Source organism: Diceros bicornis, chromosome 5 (assembly GCF_020826845.1).
Source record: "Diceros bicornis minor isolate mBicDic1 chromosome 5, mDicBic1.mat.cur, whole genome shotgun sequence".
In the NCBI taxonomy this organism is placed as follows: domain Eukaryota; kingdom Metazoa; phylum Chordata; class Mammalia; order Perissodactyla; family Rhinocerotidae; genus Diceros; species Diceros bicornis.
In genome coordinates, this window is record NC_080744.1 from 28,225,699 (window position 1) to 28,251,634 (window position 25,936).

The window sequence follows — 25,936 nt, forward strand, 5'->3', positions numbered from 1 at the left end:
ACATACGTGTGTTTACACACACATACACATACACATATACTTCCAGGCAAGCAGTCTGATTTATTGAAGGAACCAGTTGCATAATCATCTGTTGGTTTTTGTTTTTGTTTTTTTAAAGCCACCTTACTTGGTAAAATGTAGTCTTAAAACTCCAAGGAGGAAAAGCCTATTGAAGATGGAGACTCAACCATAGTCTCTGAGTTTTACTTTTTCTTGGAGTATATTTTGTTGAATTCCGCTGCCTCCACCATACTGGTCTCGGGGAAGCCCTGTTCCCCTTTCTGAAATAGAACTTTCCTTTAAAATTAGTTTTGGAGCATTTAAGAAAACTTACCAATTGAATCACCATACTTATAAATTGTTAGATTTATGAGTTTTTTTAATATAGATTTATAAGAGTTCCTCCAGAATGCAATGGGAGACCCTCTTCAAGTCCGCAGAATGACCCACCTGGTGGCAGCACAGTGCAGAGAAAGGAGGGCACTGAGGAGAGATATAGTTCCGGGTTCAATTCAAATACCACCACTGCCGGCTGTATGTCTTGAGCCTGAGCCTGGGCTATTGCATCATCAGTGGCCACCCTCCCTTCTAAAGGCTCAGTAAAACCAACAGATGTGGGAACACCAGGAAATACAATCCCTGCAGCTAACTGCGCATTATGTGGATGAAAACAGAGCAGAAAATGGACTGGTCTTGCAGTGTCAATGTGAATTTTTTAAATGTCCCTAGAAGAGAATATTCAGAGGGCTACTTTGGCTTTTTAAAATTTATGTTCCCTGTATTAAAGGTGCAAATCAAAAGCCCAGTTCTTCCTTAATCTTTTATGTTTAACTTACAACAAGTAAATTTTAATAGTCTCTTTAAAGTGTTGTATTTGATGACTATTTGGAACTATTTATAAATATAGTTAATAAGACTCCTTTAAACATTTAAAAATCTATTTTATAAATTTAACATATTCTATGTCCTTATAAAGCAATTTGGTCATCTGTGCTAACCAACAAGACATTCCTGAATACCTAAAAAACTCTTATAAATCTAACAATTTATAAATATGGTGATTCAATTTGTAAGTTTTCTTAAATGTTCCAAAACTAATTTTAAAGGAAAGTTCTATTTCAAATCACACGTCTAAATCAATTACACATTTTAAATTAGAATTGCAAGGCCAATTTGTTACTGTAACAGACTAAATTCTCTTAAACACTGCAAATACCTAAAACACCAAATATGCACAATTTTTTTAATACAACATATTAATACCACGAGCTTGATTCTCTTAAATACCTCTATCCTTAATTTGAAATTTTCTGGATATGAAAACTAACTTACCCGCTAGGAAATAATTATGTCATCCTAGATGTCTGGGGAGCCTCTTCCCAAGTGATTTTTTGCCAGCAGAGAGTTTGCCCCAAGGCTTTCGGGCAGCTCTTCTCAGGCCTCCAACTGCCCTACAGAACTTTGTTTTAAGGATGCTGTGTCATTACTCTCTGAGTAGGCCAGTTTCACAGCCCATGGCCCCTAGATTCAAGTTACACTTCATCTAATTCTTCTACCTACACACGGAAGTCAGAACCTCCTACCCAGGTTGCTACACCACGTGTTTGGATATAACTAATCTATTTCTGGATTCATTCTATTCTAAATTGTTTCCACCCTCTTTCCAGCTTCTGGGGCCTCAATTCTTACAAATATTGAATGGTTAAATCTCTCCTGGTGTTGCACGACTGTGATTACAGACCTAATGTTATGCCAGAGACGTGTAACAGGAAGATTAATATTTAACAGAGAACAAACTTTAGGTTAGGATGAATGAAACTCTAGGGGAGGTAGGAAAAAAAATGTTATGAAATACGTTTGATTCATTATACTCTTCTGTTATCATTTGATAGTATTTCAAAGGTATTATTTTCACTTGCCTCCTAGGCTAGATAATGAATTCTTGATTGCAGTAACTTAGTTGTGTTTTCCCAGCTCCAAATCACAGCCCCCTCAAAAGCCATAACGTGTGCTGGGCACATGTTTGGAACCAAGTGATGTTTGGAAAAAATAAAACCCAAGAACTTTTGTGCCCTCTTAAGGCAGTACCTGGGGTAGATGGGAAATTGCTGGAGAAGCAAACAAACAAAAAAGGAGTTGACACAGGTGTCTCTTAGATTAGAACCTTAAATGATTGGGTGTGATGTTTCCACTAACCGAGACTCAGAGACTGCAGGAGGAGGGGCAAGTCTGGAAGCCCAGCAGATCTGAGCTCAGTTCTGAGTGTTTTTTTTAAGATGCCTGCAAGACATTGAGGGGGCTGGTAACTCTACGTAGATGGATATATGTGCCTGGAACTTGGGAGATCGGAGCTGAGATATGCTTTTGGGAGCAGGTAAGTGGCAGTTGAAGCCATGGAAGTGTATCAAGGCACTCAAGAGGGTGTGGTGTGAGAAGAAAAGAGAGCTAAGAATAGGATCCTGAGAAACACCATCATTTAAGGTGCAGACAGAGGAAGTGGAGCCTGCCCACAACACTGGGGAGACGCCAGAGGGGTGGAAGAAAGTTGTTTTCCTCTCACTTCCAATACGCCTTCCTTGGTCAGAAGCACAGGGGTGGGAAAGGCAGTGATAGTGGTGGGCAGAGCGTGGTGTGGTGGGCCGCCTGGATGCCATGGAGGAAGCTGTATTTGGGGTAGGATAGTGTGGGTGGGGTATGTAGCAGGAGATCTGCCTTAGATCTCTTCTAGAAAGCAGGGAAGGAGGCTGGGAGTGGGAATTCTTGGATTCTCTGCTTTCTCTGCCACTTCATGTTTCACCAGTCCTTTCCTTATTCTGAGCCCTAGTCTGTGTAGGAACATCTCTTTCTAAATATGTAAGGAAGGAGTGTGGAGGAGGCAGAGTTGGTAGAGGGAAGGAGAGAGGCTGCCTTACTATTGAGTGTGTGCACATGTGGATGTGTGTTTGTGTTGTGCACACACGTACACATGTGTGAGTACGTGTCCCTGTGTGTGTGTATGTGTATGCATATGTATGTCTCATGTTGGTATTTATGTGTGTATATGGGTATAATGTCTGTGTGCTTTTCTCTGTGTATCTATCGAGATAAGTATATAGATTGAGAGGAAGCGTTGAAACACTTTTACACCAATTTGATAGAGTGATTTTACGTTAATTGAATCTAATAATAAAAAATTTGGCCTTTTGTCTTCTATATCTGTATGTTCTATTTCATTTTTCTCATAATTCATTTTATTGTATTTTATGAAAGTTTTGGTCTCTGGCAGGTTCCACATAAAACTTCTCCTTCACCTCAGTTAATCAGAGAAGCACTAATTGGAACCAGATCAAGATTCTTGGAAGGTCCTGATTCTGAAATTCCCGAGGGAGGGAAATTCTCTTCAGAAGTCTGGGGCTTCTGCCCTGGGTCTGATATATCAGTGACCTGTGAGGTTAGGGCTTGAGCACGAACAAGTGGATCAGCCTCAAATCTGACTGGCATCCCGGGTCTCAGCCTGCTGTTCCTTTCCCTCCTCCCCTTCCTGTAAGGTGGGACCACCAGGTGGTTCTCAAGGGCGTGGAAGGCCGAGTCCACCTGCTCAGGCTGCTGCCTTCTCTCTTGCCTGTAGGGCAGGGAAGCTGAGGCCTCACAGAGATAAGAAGGGGTTTCCAAACCTCCGTACTTTCCCCGGACAGTAACACAGAATCAGGAAGAGCAGAGTCTTTTATTGGAGCAAAATCGGACACTGCTTTGCCCAATGCAGGGAACCCAGCGCAGTCACCCCAGCGCAGTTTCCTGCCCTCCTTCTTTAGATGGTCTCCCCTGCCTGGGATCACTGCGAACTGTCCAACCACAGCCCTCCCAAGGCCCTGCCCTTATTTTGCATTTGTAATTTTATATTCTTTTTCTCTAGATGGTCTCCAAAATTGTATATGCCATAAGCCCCACAAAACCTGGATCTACCCTTGCTGAGATCCTTGATGCTTGAAGACCCACATGGTGTCACATTCAAAGCAAAAGAAGCAGCAGTGAAGGGCAAAACAGAATGACCACTCGTCCCTCACCATTTGGAGCATCCGTAAAACTCCCTACAGAATTAAGAGTATGTGAAGTTGGGTGTGTAGGAGGGAAGTGGTATTTGCAAAGCGGGTAAAGATTAGTAGAGAATTCCAGGGAGGAAATGCAGCAGCAGTGTCAGGACTCTGCAGAACTTGGGGTGGGGGGCACACCTGGCCTTAGACAGCATTATCCAAGTGCTCAGGAACCAGCTGGTACCTCAGGTCATCCTTCTGTTGGGGAGGGTCACAGGCCACAAGGAAGAACGTGTCCAGTTGCTTCTCTTTGTACCTGCAGTCTGGGTACCTCCTGGAGGTGAGCTTACACGTGGTCAGGGACATGGGCTTCTGGCTCTGGTGGCAGTTCTCACGGCCGTTCTTGCAGGCTATGCTGGGGGTCCGACAAGTGGTGGCCACACTGGAGAAGGGTTCATGCAGGAAGGTGCTGAGGTCTTTGCAGTGTTTCGTGTACTTCTTGACATTGCCCATCACCTTGTTGCATCCCTGGGGGCTGGGCTGCACATGCTAAGTTTCAAACCACTGAGCTGAGGTTATGTGCCTGGGCTTGGCACTGACTGGGACCTCGGCCACCCACAGCCCCAGCAGCAGGGAGCAGAATCCTACTCTGGTTGCTGCCATCTCTTCTAAGGGGGACAATGGAACAGAGGGAGAGGTAGGTGGGTGAGTAGATCACCATGGGGGAGCCCTGCTAGCCCTTCTAAGAATTTCAGACCACAAGTCAGTTATTGCAGGGCTCCTACAGCCCCAGATATTTAAGAACACCACTGGCCTTTTATTGTTCAGTCCCAGCGGATAATGTACCTTTTTATGCCTCCAATAAATACTTATATTGTTTATCCCTTAGAAGAGTTTTATGAGGTACAATTTTTTATATGTATATATATGAGTAAACTGAGGCTTAGAAAAGTTAAGGAAATTGCCCATCATCACACAGCTAGAAAGTGTCAAATACAGGATTTTAATCAACGCCTCTCGGCTTCCAAAGCCCCTATTCTTTTCATGTTCCCATGTTTCTTGTTTGAAACTCTGAGAAGTCAGACCACAAGGAAACTCACTTTGGAAGAAAAATGGGCCAAGGGTTCATACCCCACTCTCCCAGGCTAGCTCTGGTGTTCCTGGAAGAATCAATATTAAGGTTGTGGAGTCAGGCTAATTCCTCTCCGTTCTCTGGCCCAGTTTCTCACTGAAGCTAGTGAGAACAGTCTCCCCCAGTAAGGCAATCACTGCTCCAGCCGGCAAAGCAGCATGATGAGGTGGGATTTTTCCCTGGCAGACATTTTGCCCTGTTGGAGAAAGTCTTGGAATGACAGACCGTCAGAGCTGGAAGAGTCCTTAGAGATCATCTCAGTCAACTCCTTATTTTACAGATGAAGGAGCTAGAGTTCCTGAAAGAGCAAATGCCCTTCCCAAGGCCACCAAGTGACTGGCAGAGTGGGGCCAGGAGCTTCCTGACTTTCAACCCACCTCTTTGGTCTAGAGCCAGGCTGAAAAGGGAGGGAGAAAGTGTTTCCCCCATCCAGGCAGAGCGTAGTGAGTGTGTCTCTGTTTGTGCTTTTTTTTTTGTTTTGTTTTGTTTTTGTTTTTTGTGAGGAAGATCAGCCCTAGCTAACATCCATGCCAATCCTCCTCTTTTTGCTGAGGAAGACCGGCTTTGAGCTAACATCTATTGCCAATCCTCCTCCTTTTTTTTCCCCCAAAGCCCCAGTAGATAGTTGTATGTCATAGTTGCACATCCTTCTAGTTGCTGTATGTGGGAATGCGGCCTCAGCATGGCCGGAGAAGCGGTGTGTGGGTGCGCGCCCCGGATCCGAACCCCCGGGCCGCCAGTAGCAGAGTATGCGCACTTAACCACTAAGCCACGGGGCCCGCCCTCTCCCTCCTTTTCAATAGAGGCAACAAACCTCAGACTGAGTCTTCAGCGGAAAACACATCTGGATAGAATCTTTAAAAATTGGATGATATTCATTGTGTTTATTTTTACTTCTATTTGTTAAGTGACACTAGTATTCTTTGAAATGTGCTGTTACATAGTTTCATTTTCAAAGCATTATTTGAACTAAGTCACACATATTTAGTAAATTATAATACTGGCAGTAAGTGGATATTGCAACAATTGTCAAGGGAGGAAGCAAATGACTGAAGATAGGGAACTTGCTCTGGCTACAGCCCCTCGGGTCCCTGTCAGTATGTTGGACCCCACCCAGCATCTTGACCTCTGGGATTTTGACTTGACTGCCTTTGAGATAAAATGCTCCTCAAAGTGGCAAAAATCACTGAGACTCCTAGGATCTGCATTGCCAGATGGGAAACTTCTGAGATGTTCGTTCCTCTGCCTCCAAAGTAGAGCCTGGTTCACCAGCAGAGCTCACCCTTTCCACAGGGGGGATCCCTTCATGCACTCCTCCCCACAGAGCTAACACAACATTGATTTTTCAACCCAGTAGAACATTATCCAGCAGGCAGTTGACTTGGGCCCCAGGGAGCAAATATATATGTATTTACCCAGGAAGTCATTTCTCTTTTGCAAGCCCTGGGCCCAGCCTCTCCCCTTGGGATGGAAAGATGATCAAGTGATTATTCATTAACAGTTGCAGACCCAAGCCTCGGGCTTTGGAGCGAGAGGGTGGGGATGGCAGCAGGAGCCAAGGGCTGACATACACATGTTGTGCTGCCCAAGATGACTGACCACAGACCGTGCAAGCTCTGAATCCAATGAAGTTGCCAACATGCTTTCCCTCAAGTAGGTGCTGGCCCTGCAGCTGGCCAGCCCCGCTCTTGGAGGCCTGGGGAAGGGGTTCTTTTGATTGTGTATTTGATCCCGGTCATTTATCACAAGTCTTCCCAACCACCACAGTCGCAGGGCCATCTTATCCAGTAAGCACGAGAGGCTCAGTGCCGAGGGTCTGGGAGGTTTTCAAGGGCCCACTATATTTGAGACTGAGAGAAAAGTATATTGGCTCCAATATAGGAAAAGTCAACTGCAACATCAAATTTAAACTATTTACTTACGTGCTACCACAGTGACACAAAGTTGATTTCATTTATTTTGAAATTTGGGATGCATAAGTTTATTACATTGGAAAATGGTCTCAGGTTAGATTTTCTCATTTTACAGGAATTCCCAAGTACCACAATTGCAAAAGGAACAGTGCCAATCACAAATTACTTATAGTCAAATAATTTCAGAAGTAAAACTTTTAAAATCATTTGATACATTTCTGCAAGAATGATATTGAATGAGGAATATATATTTTAAATATTCAATGTGATGTGATGAAACCTTCAAGTGTCTAGTATGCTATGGTGGTATTAAACATGGCCCCAGACATTCTAGGGCCAGTTGCCTTGAATGTAATATTTACCACTTTACTAAAGGCAGCCACGATAGTACACACCACACTACTTAAGGGTCAAATCAGCACAGGGCTGTACAACAGCAGCAGGCGGAAAGAGAAACTACTCACCACCATTCAGCGAACATCTACCACGTGCTTGGCACAGTGCTGTGTACTTTGTTAAGAATCATAGCTATCATTTAAAAAAGTGCTTACTGTGTGCCAAGGCATTATGCTTTATATACAATTTTATATACAAAACAATATTGTGTGTTCCATGTTATATCCCCATTTTACAGAAAAGGAAACTGAGGCTAGGAGAAGTTAAGGTCACAGATTTAGTAAGTGGCAGGGCAAGGAATGAAAATGAGGTAGGTCTAGCTCCAAAGTTATGCGGTTCCTCCCTGCCACACTGCTTCCCTGTGTATTGATAGTGATCAAATTCTATTCTAATAGACTGGTTTTCCTTTTGTTTCCTGGACATGTTTTGCTCTCTTCAACTTTACTTCTGTTTTTTCCTCTTCCCTGAGGGCCCTCCCTCAAATATTGTCTGTCCTTTAAAGCACAGCTTGATCATCTCAGCTTGATCATGATCACCTGCCTGAACCTTCCTGTACAAGTCTACCTCAGGCTAATCCGTCCTGAACATAATCTCCTTCAGCATTAATTCCTGGTACTGCTCATTTGGGTACTACTTTGTTTGTTAATTAATTCTTACATGTGTATCCAGTCTTCCCAACTAGACGGCAAACTCGTGGGATGGGAATCAGTCCTTTCAGGCTTCTCTAGCTCTATAGTGCCAGGCATATTGATGCTCATAGGGACACTCAGTAACTGTGTTGAACTGAATCATCACTCTTGTCCTCTCAGTCTCCTCATCATTTGTAACACAAAGAATTTCAGTTGAATAATTTCTGAAACGCCCCCTGGTTCTAACACCTTATGAAACAAGAAGAAGCATCAGGGGGCTGGCCCAGTGGCCTAGTGATTACGTTCACACGTTCCGCTTCGGCAGCCCTGGGTTCGCCGGTTCGGATCCTGGGCGCGGACATATGCGCCGCTCATGAAGCCATGCTGAGGCAGCGTCCTACATAGAGCAACTAGAAGAATGTACAACTATGACATACAACTATCTGCTGGGGCTTTGGGGAGAAAAAAAAAAAAAAGGAGGAAGATTGGTAACAGGTGTTAGTTCAGGGCCAACCTTCCTCAAAACAAAAGCAACATTTGATCTTAAAAAAAAAAAAAAAGGCAGCAGCATCAAAGTGCTAGTAGCCAGACTAGAATTTAAGGAGAGGCCCTACAGAAGACCCTGAAGGTAGCTCAAAAGAGGGGTCGTAGAGAATAAGCAATGATCCAGAAAGACCAAGTTTTCAGGATACCCTAGGAGGGGTGGGTGAGGGTGCCAGAAAATCCATCTGGGTTGCTGGCCTGAAGGACAGCAGCACCATGAGGGTAGCCTTTGAATTACAAGTGCCACTCCTAGTGTGGTTCATCAGGCTTCACCCTCCAAACAGCCTCCTGGTGGTGAGAGGCAGACACTTTTGGAGGAAGTGGATTCTGGAGGATTGGGGCTGGGGCAGGGGGCCAGGTCCATTACAAATGACCAGCAGTGGCTAAGTGGGAAGTGGGATGTACATTTTCTAGTCCTCTGCTTGGGTCCTGTATGAGATTGCCCAGAGCTGGTTCCTGGTCCCTCAGCAGAGGGCAATGGTGGGATCTATTCATAGAGGTTGTGCACAAGGACACAGTTAGCTGTGACTAACGAGCTGAAAGCTACACGGCTCTGATAAGTTACTTATGACGGGGTGTGAGAAGAACCATTGCCCGTTGCGGATGCTCCTTTCCATAGGTGCCAAGGCTGACCCAAGCTGGGATGTGGAAGCCTTGAAGTAAAATTCACCCAGAGACAAACTGGATGAAGGTATAACATTAGCTTCAGGAGGCAAGTGACTGCTGATAGTATTCTGTTTCTCTCAGTGCAGGATAGAAGATTTTCAGCTAACTTTCTGCCAAACCGCTCACACATCCATGGTGGACCACCTGGGACCAGGACAGGTGACTGGAAGGAGTACTTACTCCTAACAATAGATTACCCTGAGGTCCTGGCATTTGACCCGCTCTGGCTGTGAATCATTGTTGCAATGCTAATTCGAAAAGGAGACTGAGATTATGAATATTTAGCTCCCCAATTACTTTGTGAGTATATATAGCAATATCCCTGGGAGACAGAGAAATGGGAAAAGAAGGGAATAATGCAAACAGAATGAAAGTCTAGGAAACTGGGTAGAGGCAAGCTCAGGCTGGAAAAGCCCAGAAGGAGACAAGAAGGATGAGAAGACTGCAGGGCAGCGTCCTGCTCCTGAGCAGCTCTGGAGAACCACAGGGCTACCTTGCCCCAGCTTCTCTGAATGTGCTCCTTGGTCTATTTGCAGGGATCCGAGGTCTTGGCAACTGGTCAACAATCCAGGCAGGGGAGCTAGATTGGTCTCAGATCAAGGCAGGAGCCTTGTGAGAAGCTTCCACAGGGAATCTCTCCAAGAGGGATTCTTCTCCAAGAGAAGTCCCTGGCTCTGAAGGCCCATGGCCAGGAGATACCCTGGATCCTGGTATCTGAACTCTGAGCCTCAGAGCTCTACCACGTGAAATCTAGTTGCCACACTCCTTCTGGGAAGCCTCACTCTGTTCCCAGTGGCTCTGTTCCCAGTCCCTGTCTCCTGCCAGGTCCATTTTTCTTTACTGTGTAACTCTTTGGGGCCTTCCCAGGGACCCCAGTCCCATGATCTTGCCTCAGTGGGTAGACTGTCTCCCTTTGTTTCTGACTCTAGGATCTATCCTCAAGAAGGAGAGGATGGAGTCTTCAACCCAACCAGAGCTGAGGCATGTGGCTCCGCTCACATGTGTTTTGTAACCTTTAACTTACTACAAGCCTGTGTCCAGCATTTGGACCTCCCAGAGATGACAACAATGATAAAAACAATCATAGCTAACATTTATTGAGGGGGTTCTTTGTTCTAGCCACTATTCCAAATGCTCTCTGTCTGTTTTCTCATTTTTTTTTAGCATGTGAAGGACATTCCTACTGCCCTAGCACTGTAACTATCTTATCTTCCTCGCCCAATTCTTAAAGAGAAATCCTGGGTAGAGACACCAAACCATGGAGAGCAAGTTAAGGAAAACCTTATTAAGGCCAATGTACTGTTACCTTAGGCTGAATGCAGACGTGTGCAGAGTACACAAAGACACAAGACAATGTCTTCTTTTCCAATTTTACTAAAACAATTTTTTGGAGAGAGCAAGTAATTTAAAGCATTATTTTTACATAAACTAAAATTATGTGATGGAGTATCTTGAAAAATTCAAATAAATTACATTTTTTTTACAATTTAGAATGTTTTGACTTTGAAATAATTTTAAATTTATATGTGTTTCAGAAATAGTACACAGAGCTTCCCTATATGCTTCACCCAGATTCCCCAATTATTAACATTTCTGAACTATTTGAGAATAAGTTACAGACATGATGTCCCATTACCCCTTAATACTAAAGTGAGTATTTCCTAATTACAAGTCCTCTTGCCTACGTAATCGCAGCGCAGCCATCAAAATCAGGAAACTAACGTTGATCCATTATTGCCACAAATGAAATTTTAAGATAACGTATAAAACATCTATGCGCATGGCAATTCTATAAATATTAATTAAGTGAAAGAAGGAGGCTTCAGAGAAAGCTCATGTTTGCTGGGCACCACTTCGGGTGTTTTAATGAATTTTCTTCTGCCATTACTACCATTTTAGGGAAAAGTCTGAGAAACATTGCTCTGTGGGTTCTAGTTGACTGTGAAAACCCAGCCTGGGATGCACCAACTTTGAGGGTAGAGAATGGTGACCTTTACCAAAGATAAAATGTTTCAGGATGTCTCAGGCCCACCTGGAGGTCCACCAAATGGAATCTGCAATGCTTTCACCCTGGCCCTGAATAGCATATGGGAAGTGAAGACCTTTGTTTTTGCTGCATGCCCTTATTTATGTCTTCAGTAGCCAACGGCGTGGTCCAGGGACATGCTTGACTAGTTTACCCTCAAGTCGTTGGGTGCCATTTTTTTTCCATCTCGCTGACACAATGTGAGCATTCAGGTGAAGGGGGTGTGGTCCACAGGTGAGAGGCAGAAATGTAAACGTGTCAGGATCATGGGCACGAAACACTCTTTTGGATGAACATGCTTTTGTCTTACATCGGGGAATCTGTCCATTTGCGGATTGATTTGCCGGTCCATATATAGTGAGTTTGACCTTGGAAAATCCATGGATAGTGAGTTTGACCTTGGAAATCCATTTGGGACCATTAATTAGCATGCCAGTTTGGAAATATCACTGGACTGGTTCAAGAAACCTGTGTTCTTACTTAAACTAGCCATGCGATCTTGGGCAAGGAGTTGAAGTCCTCTGGGTCTTATTTTTCTCATTTGCAAAATGGAGAAGGCAGGACTAGATGATCTCTGAGGTCACTAGATAAGATCTCTTGTAACATTATAATTTTCTGAATATCTACTGAAAGAGCCTAAAGCTATGAGATGTGAAGTTCTGTCTTGTGTTAAATGCCACAGCCCAAGCAAGAATTTGTACTAATTCACACCAGGTCAGTATGTGTTTTAAATGTGTAAGCTCAACTAAGTTTCTATGTGAAGACCATACAAAGTAACAACTATGATGTTTTCCCACTGTAACCAATCCATTGAAAGGCAGTGGCGGACCATGAGCCATGGGCATTGGCAGTGGTTTTGAATAATGGAAGACACCCTAGGAAATGGAGAATAATATAAGAGGTCTTCTATGATGGAGGTGAGGGGATAGTATAAATGTCTCAGGAGGGGAAGTTGGAAATTTTATTAGACCCCTCTTTCCATCAATTGCTGTGATAGTTGAACCCTTTGGAGGGAACAGAAAGACACACTCAAAAGTTAGTGGCCCTGGGCCGGCCCCATGGCTTAGCGGTTAAGTGCGAGCGCTCCGCTGCTGGTGGCCCGGGCACGCACTGATGCACCGCTTCTCCGGCCATGCTGAGGCCGCGTCCCACATACAGCAACTAGAGGGATGTGCAACTATGACGTACAACTATCTACTGGGGCTTTGGGGGTGAAAATAACTAACTAACTAAAGAAAAAAAGTTAGTGGCCCTAAATCTTCTGCTTTCTTTTCATATCTTTGGATTCATGGAACACAGAGATGAGAAAACGCCCCCCTCAAGTAAAGTAGTCTTAACAGAAATACTAGACAGCCTTTTTTTTTGCTCCAATTGAAAGCATTGCCACCCACCCCACCCCACACCGGATTACCTTACCTAGAGAAATTAGTGCATATTGTCCTTTTTGTCTGACCTTGAACCTCACCTTATTTACTCTTGGCTAGGAATTTTTTTGGCAGGGAGAAGCTGAGGAGGAATTTGGCCTCCTTTGTTTAAATCCTTTGTTCTTCTGTCAAGGAAGTCAGGCCTGCTCCATCCATCATAGGTTTGGCCACTCAAATTTGACTCCGCAGTAATAAATATAAATGATAACACCTCTCAAACTTTTCCTACTTGCCAGCTACTGTACTAAGTGCTTTATATATATTCTCACATTTAATCTACATTAATACTCCTGTGAAGTAGGTTACTTTTATATAAAGGAGGAAATTCCCATCTCCCTAAGTTGAGAGGACTTTCCACCACAGCTTGTTTTTCCATTATGGGTAGATCTTTCCTTACCTCCCCTCTTGCGAACCATGGACTTCCTACAAGGCCTTATTAGTGGGCTTTCTCATGCCCCTTTGGCTTTATGGATGCCCCCAAGCTCCCTGGCTTTGGAGCCCTGCACAGGTAAACATCCTGATAAGAGCTGTAACTGCTCTTTCTACCCCTCCATGGCAGGATGGGAGTAGGAGGAGGACTTTAAAAGAGTGAGGATCTGACGTCTTCGAAGCCCTTTTGGAGGCCCACTTGTGCAGGAGCATGGGAGAAATGTGATGAAATGAGCCAAGGTTCTCTCAACAAGAACACTCCCTGGATGTTGTCGCTACTGGTATGTTCTCTGCTGTTGTATCTCTAGGGTTATTCCCTAGAGCCGTAGACACTATGAAGAGGGCCAGCCGAATCATTGTGTAGAGAAGGGTCCTCATCTCAAGGACATTTCCTCTTCCTACAACCTGCCCTTGAGATCAGGACCCTTCTCTTCACACTGACTCAGCTGGCCCTCTTCATAGTGTCTATGGATCATTTACTTCAGAGTGTGGAAACATCAGGGAATCAGGGTCGTGTAGAAAAGTCTCCTACCTCATCTACCTCAGTCTCACTACTAGGAAAGCTAGCTCTCTCTAGCTCCAGTTTTTTTGGTTACTTTCTTTACTGGATTCCATTTCTGCTCCTTAGGTCCAAGTCAAAACAATTTTCTTTGAAGCCGTCTACACAAGACTGGGCAATACTCCTCTGCACACCCTCCTCCCCTCTCCAAGCTCCCACTCCCAGCCACAGAAATCTCTTATAATGAATCTGTCTCCTTTTCTTATTCTTCAGGTTTTAAGTAGGAATGCGTCAAGATTTAGCCAGCCTTGGTATTTGGCCCAAACCTGTTATTCATTTTGGAGCTCAGCTTTGACCTTTGGAAGGCTGAATAGCCAAATGCCTATTTCAACATTATTCTTGGCATCCCTAAACTTGGCTGTGATCAAGATCATGTGAAGGACTGGGTGACTGTCAAATCTAATCAGTTAAAGCATCAGTAATGAGAACAAGGCAAGTCTTTTGGATTCGTTGTTAATATCTGAACAGTCACTTTCAAATATTTCTGAGCATTCTAGATGTAACTTGGAGTGAAATTTTCCTCATGAACTTTTTTAAATGTAGAAAGTGTATCAGTCAGTGGAAGTATAAATGCATATTTACTATTTTAAGAAAAATGCTGTAATAATTAATGGTTGTGAAAGCTTATGTTATATACAAAACTATTGTTAAGAATTATATACAAAACTATTATTAAGAATTTTCACATAGTTAAAAAACAGGAAAATTAGTTGACAGTTAATATAAATAGGAGAGTATATTAGCTGGATAACTATAGGAAGAACCTTATATACTTTTTGAGCCAAAAGTATTTATAACAATTTAATAAATAGTACAAATACTATTTAATTTAAGAAATAGTACAGAGCAGAACAATAGAAATTAGATTATATCATAATTCTATCTATGATTTCATTATATCATAATCTTTGTACAATTGATTGGTGTATTAGCATTTATCATGTTAAATAAAATTATTCTTAAGAACTATTCTTTTTAGGAGGATTTTTTTTATCGAGGTATAACTTACATACAGTAAATATACAAATCATAAGTACACAACTCAATGAGTTTTCACAAAGTAAACATATCCAGACCTAGAAAGGACATTTCCAGCTTACCTCTTACCCTTTCCCAGTTAGTACTCCCCAAGACTACTGCTATTCTGACCTCTATCACCACAGATTACTTTTAAATTATGTTTAATTTTTAGTTATTTAATACTATGTAGGTCATGAGTCTTTCAAGAAAAAGTTCTATCGGAAATTCTTTTCATTTTGAGAAGATGCATTAAAGTCATAATTTTAGCCACTTCAAAATTTTGTGAGGAGGATGTCTTCAAAGCCATAATATCCATAAAAAAATCAACAATAAAGAAAATATAAAGAGTTGTGAAAAAAGAATAAAGTGAAAAGAAGTATTAGCTACCCCTAAGTATCTTGCTTTTTTATACACCTCAGTTGAAAACCACCTATTTAGAATAATTAATGTATAGTATAGAGACCACAGGATGTAGAGATTTTACACTCAGTCATTTGGCATTTGGCCACAATGTATATTTAGTGCACCTTTTACTTCCAAGACTCTTCAACTTATTGGCTCCACACTCTGGTTGAATTGTTCAAGGTTCTGCTCTCTTTTCTTTTGATCACCCTTTCCCTACCTTCTTTCCTCATCATCTCAAACCATCCGGCCCACCTAGCAGGACTCTGCCCGCAGACTTGTCCTCTAGCCTGCTCATGAACCTCACTCTGGCAGAAGAAAGCCCTCAAGGAGAACTGAGTGGGGTATTTGCCTTGGTCTGCCTATTTGCCAAGGGTGGATATGACTGGATGGGGGTATTGCTACTGCTACTGCCACTGCTACTACTAATCGTCATGATTGAATGCCTACCGGTGCCTGGGGCTGACTAAGTCTTCATAAATGTCATTTCCAAATCTTCCTGCATTCCCACTGGATAGGTGGTATGGCTCCCACTTTGCTATATAGAAACATAGCTGCAGGGAGGTTCAGTAATTTGCTGAGGTCATGTAGCCAGGGAGGGCTGAGCTAAGATTTACACCCAATTCTATCTGGCTCCAAAGCTTACTCTGACTCTGGTAAGGAGTCAAGGAGCACTGGAGGTGTTGGGGAGGGACAGGAAGAGAGTAGACTCCCCAGCTGGGGAGAGAAGGTGCAACAACCTGGCTGGGTGCTGAAGTGGGGTGGGCATGGGTGTAGCACAGCTCATCTGGGAGTGAGATGAAGGAAGAGAGAAGGTTGCTGGTGATGGTCAGGGCTGCAGGCAATACTGGGTGGGGGTGAGGGGGCTAACACAATAGAGCCAACAGAAAACCAGAGCTTCTCCAGCTCTGCTCACTAGGGAGGGAGAAATGGTATCTGCAGCCCAGGGGGACAGGAAGATGGCATTTCCACGTCTCAACCCCTCCAGCCTGGGCCAACTGCCAGAGTGGAAAGCCAGGGAAGCACCAAGGCAGGAGAGATCATTATCAGGAGGAAGGAAGCTCTGGCAGCTCCCACCAGCCTGTTTGTGACAAGCAGGCTCTGGGCCACGGAAGTCCCTTGAGGTCAAGGGAAATGTGATCCTGGAGCAGAGATGAAGCTGGGACACTCCCCTGATCCTATGCCTTCAGGCCAAGGGGATCTAGCCAGAGCCAGGCCCAGGGCCCAGGTCAGAACAACAGTGGGCTGGAGAAGGGGGAGGGTAGTCAGAGAGGCAGAGAGAGAGAGAGAATGAATTAAGATCCCTGGAGCACCCCGTAACAGTCTCTTGGCTAAAGGGATAATAACCATTATTGCAGCCAACACAGGGTAACAGGCTCTTCAGAGCTCTCTGGGTACATTTCTTCATGGGTGAACTCTTACCTAGTTCTCCTCTTGCCCCTGTAGAGGTCTCTCCATTTTTGTCCGATGGTCAAGTACAAAGTGCACTGTATTTAGAAGAAGGAGACCTAGGTTCAAGTCCAGGTTCTGCTACTAGCCAATTTGACAAGCTCTTTAGTTAAGCTTTCTGAAATCTCAATTTCCTCATCCTAAAGTAGGCAAGTAATCTCTGTCAAGTCTATCTCACAAGGGACTCATGTGGCATGAAAAGCATGAAATGCTATATAAACATGAAGTGGTACTTCTTTGTGTTCTTTCCTTCCGGCTGCCTCTCTGCACACAGGCCACCTCACTACCACGTCAAAGCTGGTGAAAATTCCTAGTTTAGGAACAGGAACAGCTCTGTCCATAAATCCTGTGCAACCGTTTTCATTTATTTCCTCTTCTTGTCATGCTGTCATGATAAGGTGGGGCAGGAGAGAGATATACAAGGCACGGACCAGGGAACCCACACCCCTGAGCTTGCTCAGCCCCTCTCTTGGGGATAAGCTTCTGGGAAAACAGCAACAAAAAGATGAAAGACCATCTATTCTGGAGCTTAGCCTACTGAGGTATCGATCTCAGCTCCCCCTCAGCCTCTCAAAAGAGCCTGAGCTTGGAAGGGCCCCAAGAGATGAGGGGAAGATAACCTTCTGAGCATAGAAGGAGTGGTGCAGGGGCCTAGAAAGGGAATTAAGGCACAATCCAGGAGTGAGGAAGGCTGGAAACTAAAGGACTTTGTCCAAGTGCACAGGAACCAGCTGGAATTGCCCTGAGTCCCCTTTCTGGGGCGGGTCACAAGCAACGATGTATGGAGCAGTCAGTTGCTTCTCTTTGTACCTGCAGTCTGGATACCGCCCGGAGGTGAGCTTACACATGGTCAGGGACATGGGCTTCTGACTCTGGTGGCAGTTTTTATGGCGGTTCTTGCAGGCTATGCTGGGGGTCTGACAGGTGGTGGCCACACTGGAGAAGGATTCATGCAGGAAGGTGTTGAGGTCTTTGCAGTGTTTCGTGTACTTGTTGACATTGCCCATCACCTTGTTGCATCCCTGGGGACTGGGCTGCACGTGCTGAGTTTCAAACCACTGAGCTGAGGTCATGTGCCTGGGCTTGGCACTGACTGGGACCTCGGCCACCCACAGCCCCAGCAGCAGGAGCAGCAGCAGGCGGCAGAATCCTGCTCTGGCTGCTGCCATCTCTCTTAGGGGGAACAGTCAGAATGGAGGGCTGTGCTCGCTGGGGACAGAGAGCAGGTGGTGTTTAGTTGAGAAATTAGCCTTCCTATACCTGCTCCTTCTAGCTAATCACCAGCTCCCTCCACTACTGCCTCCTTCCTCCCTCACCCTGTGTCTCATCCCTTCCTCTCCCTCCATGTGCCCACATCCACTGTGACCCCAGCCCCTAACCCAATGGCCCCAACCACCTCACCTTGTATCCCTATCTTCCTTCATTCTGTCCCTCTTGCCTCCCACTCTTTGTTCTATCTCCTCTCCCTCAAGTCCCAGCCCCTTTGTGTCCCTGTGTCCCCATCCCTTTCTCTGTATCTCATCCCCTCCATGAGCCCATCCCCATCTCCTTGGTATCCCCATTTTGTGCCTCCATCCCCCAGCATCACTCTCCTCTCCTCCCATCTCTGTTCTCATCCCCTCCACACTGAGTCCCTCCCTTGTCCATCTTATCACTCACATGAGTGTATTCTTACCTGGTCAGAACCTGTCCCTTCTCTGTCCTCTCTTCTCAGCCATGTCCCACCACAGGGCTCACCTCCTCACCGAGTCCTCGCCCTGTGGCTCCTGCTCTGTGGGTTGAGGATGCACCTAGCCACCGCTGGGCCTTGGATTTCTGAGGGCCTCTTCTCACTGCCTAGCTCCTTAAGAGCTGGTCTGGGCTACACAGCTTCTGTTTGGGGCGGGCTAGGGAGCACTCCTGGGTCAGGAAATGAATCAGGTTCATGCCTCTCCATTTACGTGTCTCAAATAAGTGGATACCTATGGAAGTAGTGCACCTGTCTAAACATGTTCAGCAATGAGGAAGCTTGAATCCTCACGCTCCAAGACTAGATATGGCCCCTGGTCACATGGTTTTAATGACTCTAATAAAGCACCTGACCCAGGTGTCAGCCCAAAATGAATTTCAGGGAGAGGTGTCATTTATCTCCTCCTATATACTCCTCTGGTTCATGATTCTGGGAAGAGCCAATCACTGTGGTGGTAAAGATTGCCTTTTTCTGACTTGAGATAGAGATAGAATAGCATAGAAAGTTGCTTTGTATGGTTTCTTGTCATCAGGACTTACTGCTCTTCTTTTGGAGGAGATGGAGGTGACAGGGAAGTGGATGAATCATCACAGTCACGACGCCCAGCACCATCCCAACTCAGCTATTCTACAATGATTCATTCCTCCAGGCCCCTCCAGTTCTACCTGGCTTTACCTGGGCCCCTCCAGGCCCCACCTGGCTTTACCTGTAGAAGGAACCCAACACCTCTCATCTTTTACTCTTTCCCTTCCTACTTTGTTGAAATTTGCAAAATTTAAACATTGTCCAAATTTGGAAATGCTGTTGGTGGTGGTGTTGCTCAGCATCAAGCCTTAGGCCTTCCTTCACTTTGTTGGCTCTGTTCCTGGTGGGAGCTACATGGTGTGGAGAGCTTGGGTCAGTGCTGCTCTGGGGGCTCCAGTGAGCTTGGCATATGGCTCTCAGGAGAACTAAGAGACTGAGACAGAGAAGCATCACTCTCGGTGGGTGGGAAGGCTTGCGAAACTGAGATGAACAGTGTTTTTGTTTTCAGGATTCATCTGAAAGTAGCAGGTGATCTCAGAATCTCGGGTTCAGGTTCAAATATTTATTGAGCACCTACTGTGTGCCAAGGTGCTTGGGATATATCAGTGAACGAAAGAGACAAAAATCTCTACTTTTGTGAGGCTTACATTCTATTGGGGGTAAGACAGTAAAAAATAAATACATACATTGCTCAAAGTGATAATTGCTAAGGAATAAAGTAGGACAAGACGGAGGTTGGTGGGCAGTGATTTTTAAACAGGGCCTTTGAAGTAGGTGACTCTGGGACAAAGACGTGAAGGTGAGAGAGTGAACTTGTGCTTTGAAGAATGCTCCAAGTGGGGAGGACAGACTGCAAAAGCCCTGAAGTAGACAGACGCCTAGAGTGTTGGAGGAACAGCAAGGAGTGCACGTGGCTGGAGCAGGTGAATGATGGGGTCAGAGAGAGGCCAGAGGCCAGATCATGGAAAACCAGAGAGACCATTAGGAGGACTGACTCTTGCTCTGAACACAGTGGGGAGCCCTGGAGAGTTCTAGGCAGAGGAGTAAAAGGCCTGTCTGTTTAAAGACCACCTGGCTGTTGTGTGGATTGTGACTGTAGACAGGTCACGTAAACCGTCTCCATCATAAGGTTTGCGCTCTGGTCCAGAAGTTAGGATTTGGAGTCAGGAAGATGGAGTGTTTGTTCTGAGGCCAGAGAGACATCCTTTTAGACGCTGGAGACCATAGCTGGGGTCAGGATGAAAGACCTTCAGAAGAAGTGGTGTTGGAGATGGGACCTACCACTAGATGGCAACAGAGAACCAGGAGCAAGTTCCGGCAGGGCTCTGGCTCCTCTGGTTGGCCCTCAGTGAGGTCTTGGCGAGGGAACAACATTCACCGTTTTGTTACGGTGCCTGAATCTTTGCAGTTTGAACTTCTGGATGGAGAATTTTGCCTCTGCTGCTGTAGAAATGCAAATGTTTGGAGATAAAATCCATGGTTTAAAGCAGACCGTGGAGAGAATGCAGATCGGCACAGGCCAGTCCAGCCCTGGCCCGCAGACTGGGGTTGGAGGAGTGGGTGGAAGGCCAAGAGCTCATTTGAATTCCTAGCCTGGACTCCTTCTTACTTCTCATTATTCTAGAGTGAGATGTTTCCAAACCACGACTTGCACTGCCCTCCGCTCTTGTGTTTTCCTGTCATTATAATTATCCTAGTTTGCTCTTCAACTCCATTATGCTGGGTTCCCCAGAAGGCTGCCTTAGTGCTACATGAAAGTAAAATAAATACGGCCCTACTGTCTCAGGTGAAAGGGAAGAGAGAGTAAAGGTTTAGGTTTGCACACAAAAATTGAAGTATAAGAGTTGAACCTCTACCATCTGCACAATTCAAGCTGAAACCCTTACTTTGCCTCTGTTGTTTGGATAAGGTGGGTGATTTTGTTTGTTTATTTATTTGCTTAAACTATCCAGCTTCCAAGATCTGTTTCCCTCTGCACTCGGTAAGATAACTTTTGCCATTTTTCCTTCAGTGCATTCATGGGGCAAGAGGAAAAGATGGAGGAAGGGGGACAAGGTTAGGGAGAACAAAAGGAGTCAGGCATCAGGCCAAGGACTGGTTGGGGCATCTGGCAGGAGAGAGAAGAGAAAAATTAGAGATGGGAGAGCAGAAGACAAAATGGTGGGAGAGAAGATGGGAGGGAAGAAAGCCCCTCACACCAGCAGCCTCTATCCAGGGATATGAGGTAACCACCCCAGCCTCCTTCTCATTCTATCGCCATAGTCACTGCTGTTGGCCTAACCTCTCCCCAGGTCGCTGCTCTGTGTGTGTGTGTTTAAAGTTGTTGGGGTGGGTGTTGTGAAAATCCCAGCAGTGCCAGGTGGACCTCTGCCTGTGTTCCCCACAGGACAACAGCTGCTGCTTCCTCTAGCCTGCGTTGGGAGGGGATGAGGGGGGCTGGGAGAGAGGAAGGCAGGGCCTGGATTGGTGCCCAGCCTCTCTCTCTTCCGGAGTTCCATACAGCCTCTGGATACTGATGGAAAGCCCGTGAGAGTTTCCTTCAAGCAGGAGCAGATCCAAGTTCTGTTATCCTAATTTTGTTGCTCCTCGGATAAATAAAGGTAATGGGCTCAGTTTTGTAGATGGGGAAAGTGAAACAAACAGCAAGTTGGGGTCAGATGTGGGACTCACTTTGGGTCTTTGAATTCTCATGACCTTTCCTGGAACAGCTGTGGGTCTGGAGGAGGCGGCCCTGACAGAAGGTTGGAATCCTTGGCTCCCAGACCAATGGCTTTGGACAAGCCAGGATGTAGGAGAGGGGGACCTGGCCTGGGGTTGAGAGGCCTCACCAGGTCATTCTGACTCATAAGCCATTGCCAGCTCCCCATTTATCTACAGAATAAAATATAAATTCCTTAGCCTGATATTCAAGGTCTGCCACAATCTGGCAAACCTGTCTTTCTAACTTTATCTCTGCCTTTTCTGACACTGAGTGCCTCAACTCCAGCCAGACCGGTTTTCTCTCTTTTCTCAAACATACCTTTCATAATTCTCTTTATCTCCACTTAACTCTTTTCTTTTTTTTGTGAGGAAGATCAGCCCAGAGCTAACATCCATGCTAATCCTCCTCTTTTTTTTGCTGAGGAAGACTGGCTCTGAGCTAACATCTATTGCCAATTCTCCTCCTCTTTTTCCCCAAAGCCCCAGTAGATAGTTGTATGTCATAGTTGCACATCCTTCTAGTTGCTGTATGTGGGACGTGGCCTCAGCATGGCTGGAGAAGTGGTGCGTCGGTGCACGCCCGGGATCCGAACCTGGGCCGCCAGCAGCGGAGCGTGCACACTTAACTGCTAAGCCATGGGGCCGGCCCCAATGTCTAGACGCAAATCTTTTTTTTTTCTTTGTGAGGAAGATTGGCCCTGAGCTAACATCTGCCAATCCTCCTCTTTTTGCTGAGGAAGGCTGGCCCTGGGCTAACATCCATGCCCATCTTCCTCCACTTTACATGGGACGCCGCCACAGCACGGCCTGACAAGCGGTGTGTCTGTGCACGCCCAGGATCCGAACTGGCGAACCCGGGGCCGCTGCAGCGGAGCGCGCGCACTTAACCGCTTGTGACACCAGGTCGGCCTCCACTTAACTCTTAAGTGTTCCTTGAGACCCAAGGTCCCAAGATGACCCCCACCCCAGGTCCCAAGGTCCCAAGATGACCCCCACCCTGAAAACTTGCTCTGACCCTCCTAATTCAGAGGAATCTTTCTTACCTCTAAATTCCTACAACATTTACTGTCTTCAAGATGTATAATTTTCTGTCTTGAATCATTAGTTAGTTCTTCATATGTATTTATCATTTTCCTCCAGTTTAGACTGTCAATTTCCAGAAGACAAGGATCATCTATTACACTTCTTTTGCACCTCTCACAGGATATAGCACAGTGCCTTGCATATAAGTGACCCTAACTGATTCAACTTCTGGGATAGAAGGCATTCACTCTGCCCGGAATGACCCCAGTCCCAGGTGGGATCACTAGCACCCACAGCACTGGTTAGCAGATTGAGGAACTGACAATGCAGCTCTTGGACTTCAATCTTGGGGTGGAGGTGAAGCTATGACAAGAAGGTTGAGATGGCTGAAGCAATCCTTTGGGTTCAAGGACAATCCAGGAACTGTCCATGACACGGTAAGCAGTATGACAATTTGAGTTGGACAGGGCAAAAGTGATGCCACTGAGATTATGGTGAGCTCCCTCAGGGCAAAATCTTGGGATTCTGCTCAATCACAGGGAATTACTCCTGCACTGGCCACCCTAGCCAGTTGTTCTAGAAATGCTTACTATTGGAGAGGGGAGGAAGGAGATTATGTGTGGATTACCACATGCAGAGGGTCACCTTTACAGGAAAGCTAACTCAGAGTTGTTTCAATGGTGAACTCTCAGTACTCCTTTTGCTGGTAGAAGAACCAACACCATTACAAGCAAAATCTAACAAAAATATTTCTAAGTCCTAGATATTTACCAACTCTTTGCAATATGTAAGGTATAAGTAAGTCAGCCTTTGTTAGGAAATCTGATTCTCTCATTAGATCAGGGTTTCTCAACCTCAGCACTATTTACATTTTGGTCTGGATAATTCTTTGTTGTGGGAGCTGTCTTGTGCAATGTTGAATGTTTAGCAGCATCCCTGACCACCACCCACTAGATTCCAGTAGCACCTCCCAGTTGTGACAACCAAAAATGTCTCTAGACGTGACCAAATTGCCCCCCATTGAGAACCAGTGAATTAGACATACGACCATGAGCAAGTTATTGTCCCTCTCTAAAACTTCGTTTCTTCATCTCTCGGGTAATTTTTGTATATGTAAAGTCCAGTGTAATGGAGTAACAATCCCACAGATCTTAGGCTTAGAGAGCAGATGAAACTATGGCGAGCATGTCAGAGTGGATGAAGCAGTCCTATGGATCAGCACCTCTAGGATAGGATTTTAAAGACCAGACCACTAGGATTGCAGGTTGGAACCCCAAGGCCCAGCATGCACTCAGTAATTTTCCTGGTCCTGTGCTCAGCCTTTGTTACATATGTTTATACGTGTGTCTTTTCCACTGAATTGTTAATCTGGACAGGAACTATCTTATTTACCTCTATATTTTCCCCAACATTTATCGTAGCACTTTTCAGATGGTATTTAATAATTACTTTTTAAAAAATATTTTTAAATAATCAACATGGGTCATGGCTAGTAATAGTAATAGTACTTACTACTGATGAATAGTAATTCATCTTCAGGAAGACGAATTTTAAGTCAGGTGTTAGAAGGGCTCTAGACTGGCAGAGTGGGGATGGGGGAGGTCACTTGGCTCATTTGGGGAATAAAAGAGGCTTTGCCAATGTTGAGTGGGTTGGAAAAAAAGTGAGTTGGTGTAGAACCTAGGAGACCATATCCAGTTATCCCTTTATATATTATTTAATGGTTAAAAGGCATTTTTATGCTGACCATCTTATTTTATTCTTGCAGCCTCATGAGGTAATGAAGGTATTAATCACATTTTATAGAAGACGAAACAGAAGCTCAGTAGGTTATCTGTATCAAGCCCTGAGCTCTTTCCTCGACCATGTGCTGTTCCATTTCTGTAATTGCTTGTGCAGAGGTGAGTGATGGTGGGCGGGTAGTGAATGAAGGAAGAGGAAGACCAAGAGACACGAAAACCCCTTTCTCTTCTCAGGGAAGCTGCAGTCTTGAGCAAACAGGGAAGCGATGGCATGCTTTGAGGCAGAGATCACAAAGTGGTAGGCTTCCTCAAAACAAAGACATGAGTCAGCCAGGCTCAGGCACCACCCTGCATGAGCTCCCACTCGGTGTTGGCTTGTAGACCAACCTGAAGGGTACAGATGAGCCACCTGCCTGTGTGGGCTTTACCCTCACTTGCTTGGCTTGCACACTTCCCTGGGGAGGTCTTCCAAGTAGAGGCTTCTCAAACAGGATCTCTGGGCTGAGTCTTCACATGAGCTAGCTCAGTGGAATTGATGGAGGCAAGGGTGGGAGGAGGAGAAAAGCAGCATTTCAGGCAGAGGAGACTGTGAGCAAGGACATACAGGTGGGGTGGGGCACAAAGGAGGAAGCAGGCAGGGATGGAGATAGAGTTGGAGACATGGGGGGGATCAGGTCATGGAAGGTTTTATGTCCTTCAACTGGAGTTGGAGAGTGTGTGGTGTCCAGGAGAGGGGAGAGCCTGAGCAGAGAAATAAATAGGAATGGAAGGGACAGGTTTAGGAAAAGTTTAGATAAGATTGTCAGAGCTGCATGACTGCTGCTGCATGAGTCATGCTCATATTGAGTGCTCACCATGTGCCAGGCATTGGGCTAAAGCTCTTAATATACATCTTAATGAATCCCAATACTGCCACAAGGTATAAAATATTACCCTCAATAACAGACAAAGAAATTGAAGCTTATAGTGGGGTTTAGTAAACTTAGATTGATGGTGCACACACTGTAAACAGCAGAGCCAGAATTCACCTTCCGGTCTGTTTTACTCAAAAGCCTTGTTCTTAACCACCATGCAGCCACTGCCTCCCAACAGGTGGGCTTAGGGAGAGGGAGGCGTCTAGAACCACTCTCAGATTTCGTGCGCAGGTAACTGAGGAAACCAAGAAAGACAACACAGGAGGAGAAGCCAGCTGTGGGGAGCGTAGGGTCAATTTTGGACTCTAGTTTGTGCTGTCAGAAAGAGCAAGTTTAGGGGGGCTATGAATGAGGAACACCAATATATCTCTCTGTGCCCCCTCCTGAAATACACATTGGCCTTGCAGCACTCAGGGTTCTGCGTTCTGACTCCCCACCCCACTCTCCAGGACAAGGGGGGTAGGCTTTCCTAAGAGGAGGCCCACAACCTGGATGGCACCCTGCAGGGAGACAAGGCTGAGAGGCCTGTGAAGTCAGGGACTGTGGCTGGCAGGTGTAGGGAGCTAGCTCTTTTGTTCTGATAAGGGGGCAGGTGTTGATGAAAAAGAGAGGAGCCCAACCTTTTTCCAACATGACAAACTACAAATCTGATCCGCTGGCTCAGGTGGCCTGCACTCCCTCAAGCCCAGGCTGTGCTGTCTAATC

The 25,936-nt window shown here is 45.4% G+C and overlaps 1 protein-coding gene and 1 pseudogene across 1 annotated transcript; both read right to left on the minus strand.

The window, feature by feature from the left end:
• Window positions 1-4,214: 4,214 nt before the first annotated feature.
• Window positions 4,215-4,673, minus strand: LOC131405324 (ribonuclease 8-like; annotated as a pseudogene).
• A 12,623-nt stretch (window positions 4,674-17,296) lies between these two features.
• LOC131405325 (ribonuclease 8-like) lies at window positions 17,297-17,767 on the minus strand. The gene has a single exon (XM_058540383.1). It carries the CDS (start codon window positions 17,765-17,767, stop codon window positions 17,297-17,299), a length of 471 nt encoding a protein of 156 aa, XP_058396366.1.
• Between the last annotated feature and the right edge of the window lie 8,169 nt (window positions 17,768-25,936).

Coding starts and splice junctions, on each gene's coding strand:
- LOC131405325 (XM_058540383.1), bottom strand. CDS start 17,767: ATGGCAGCAGCCAGAGCAGGATTCTGCCGCCTGCTGCTGCTCCTGCTG.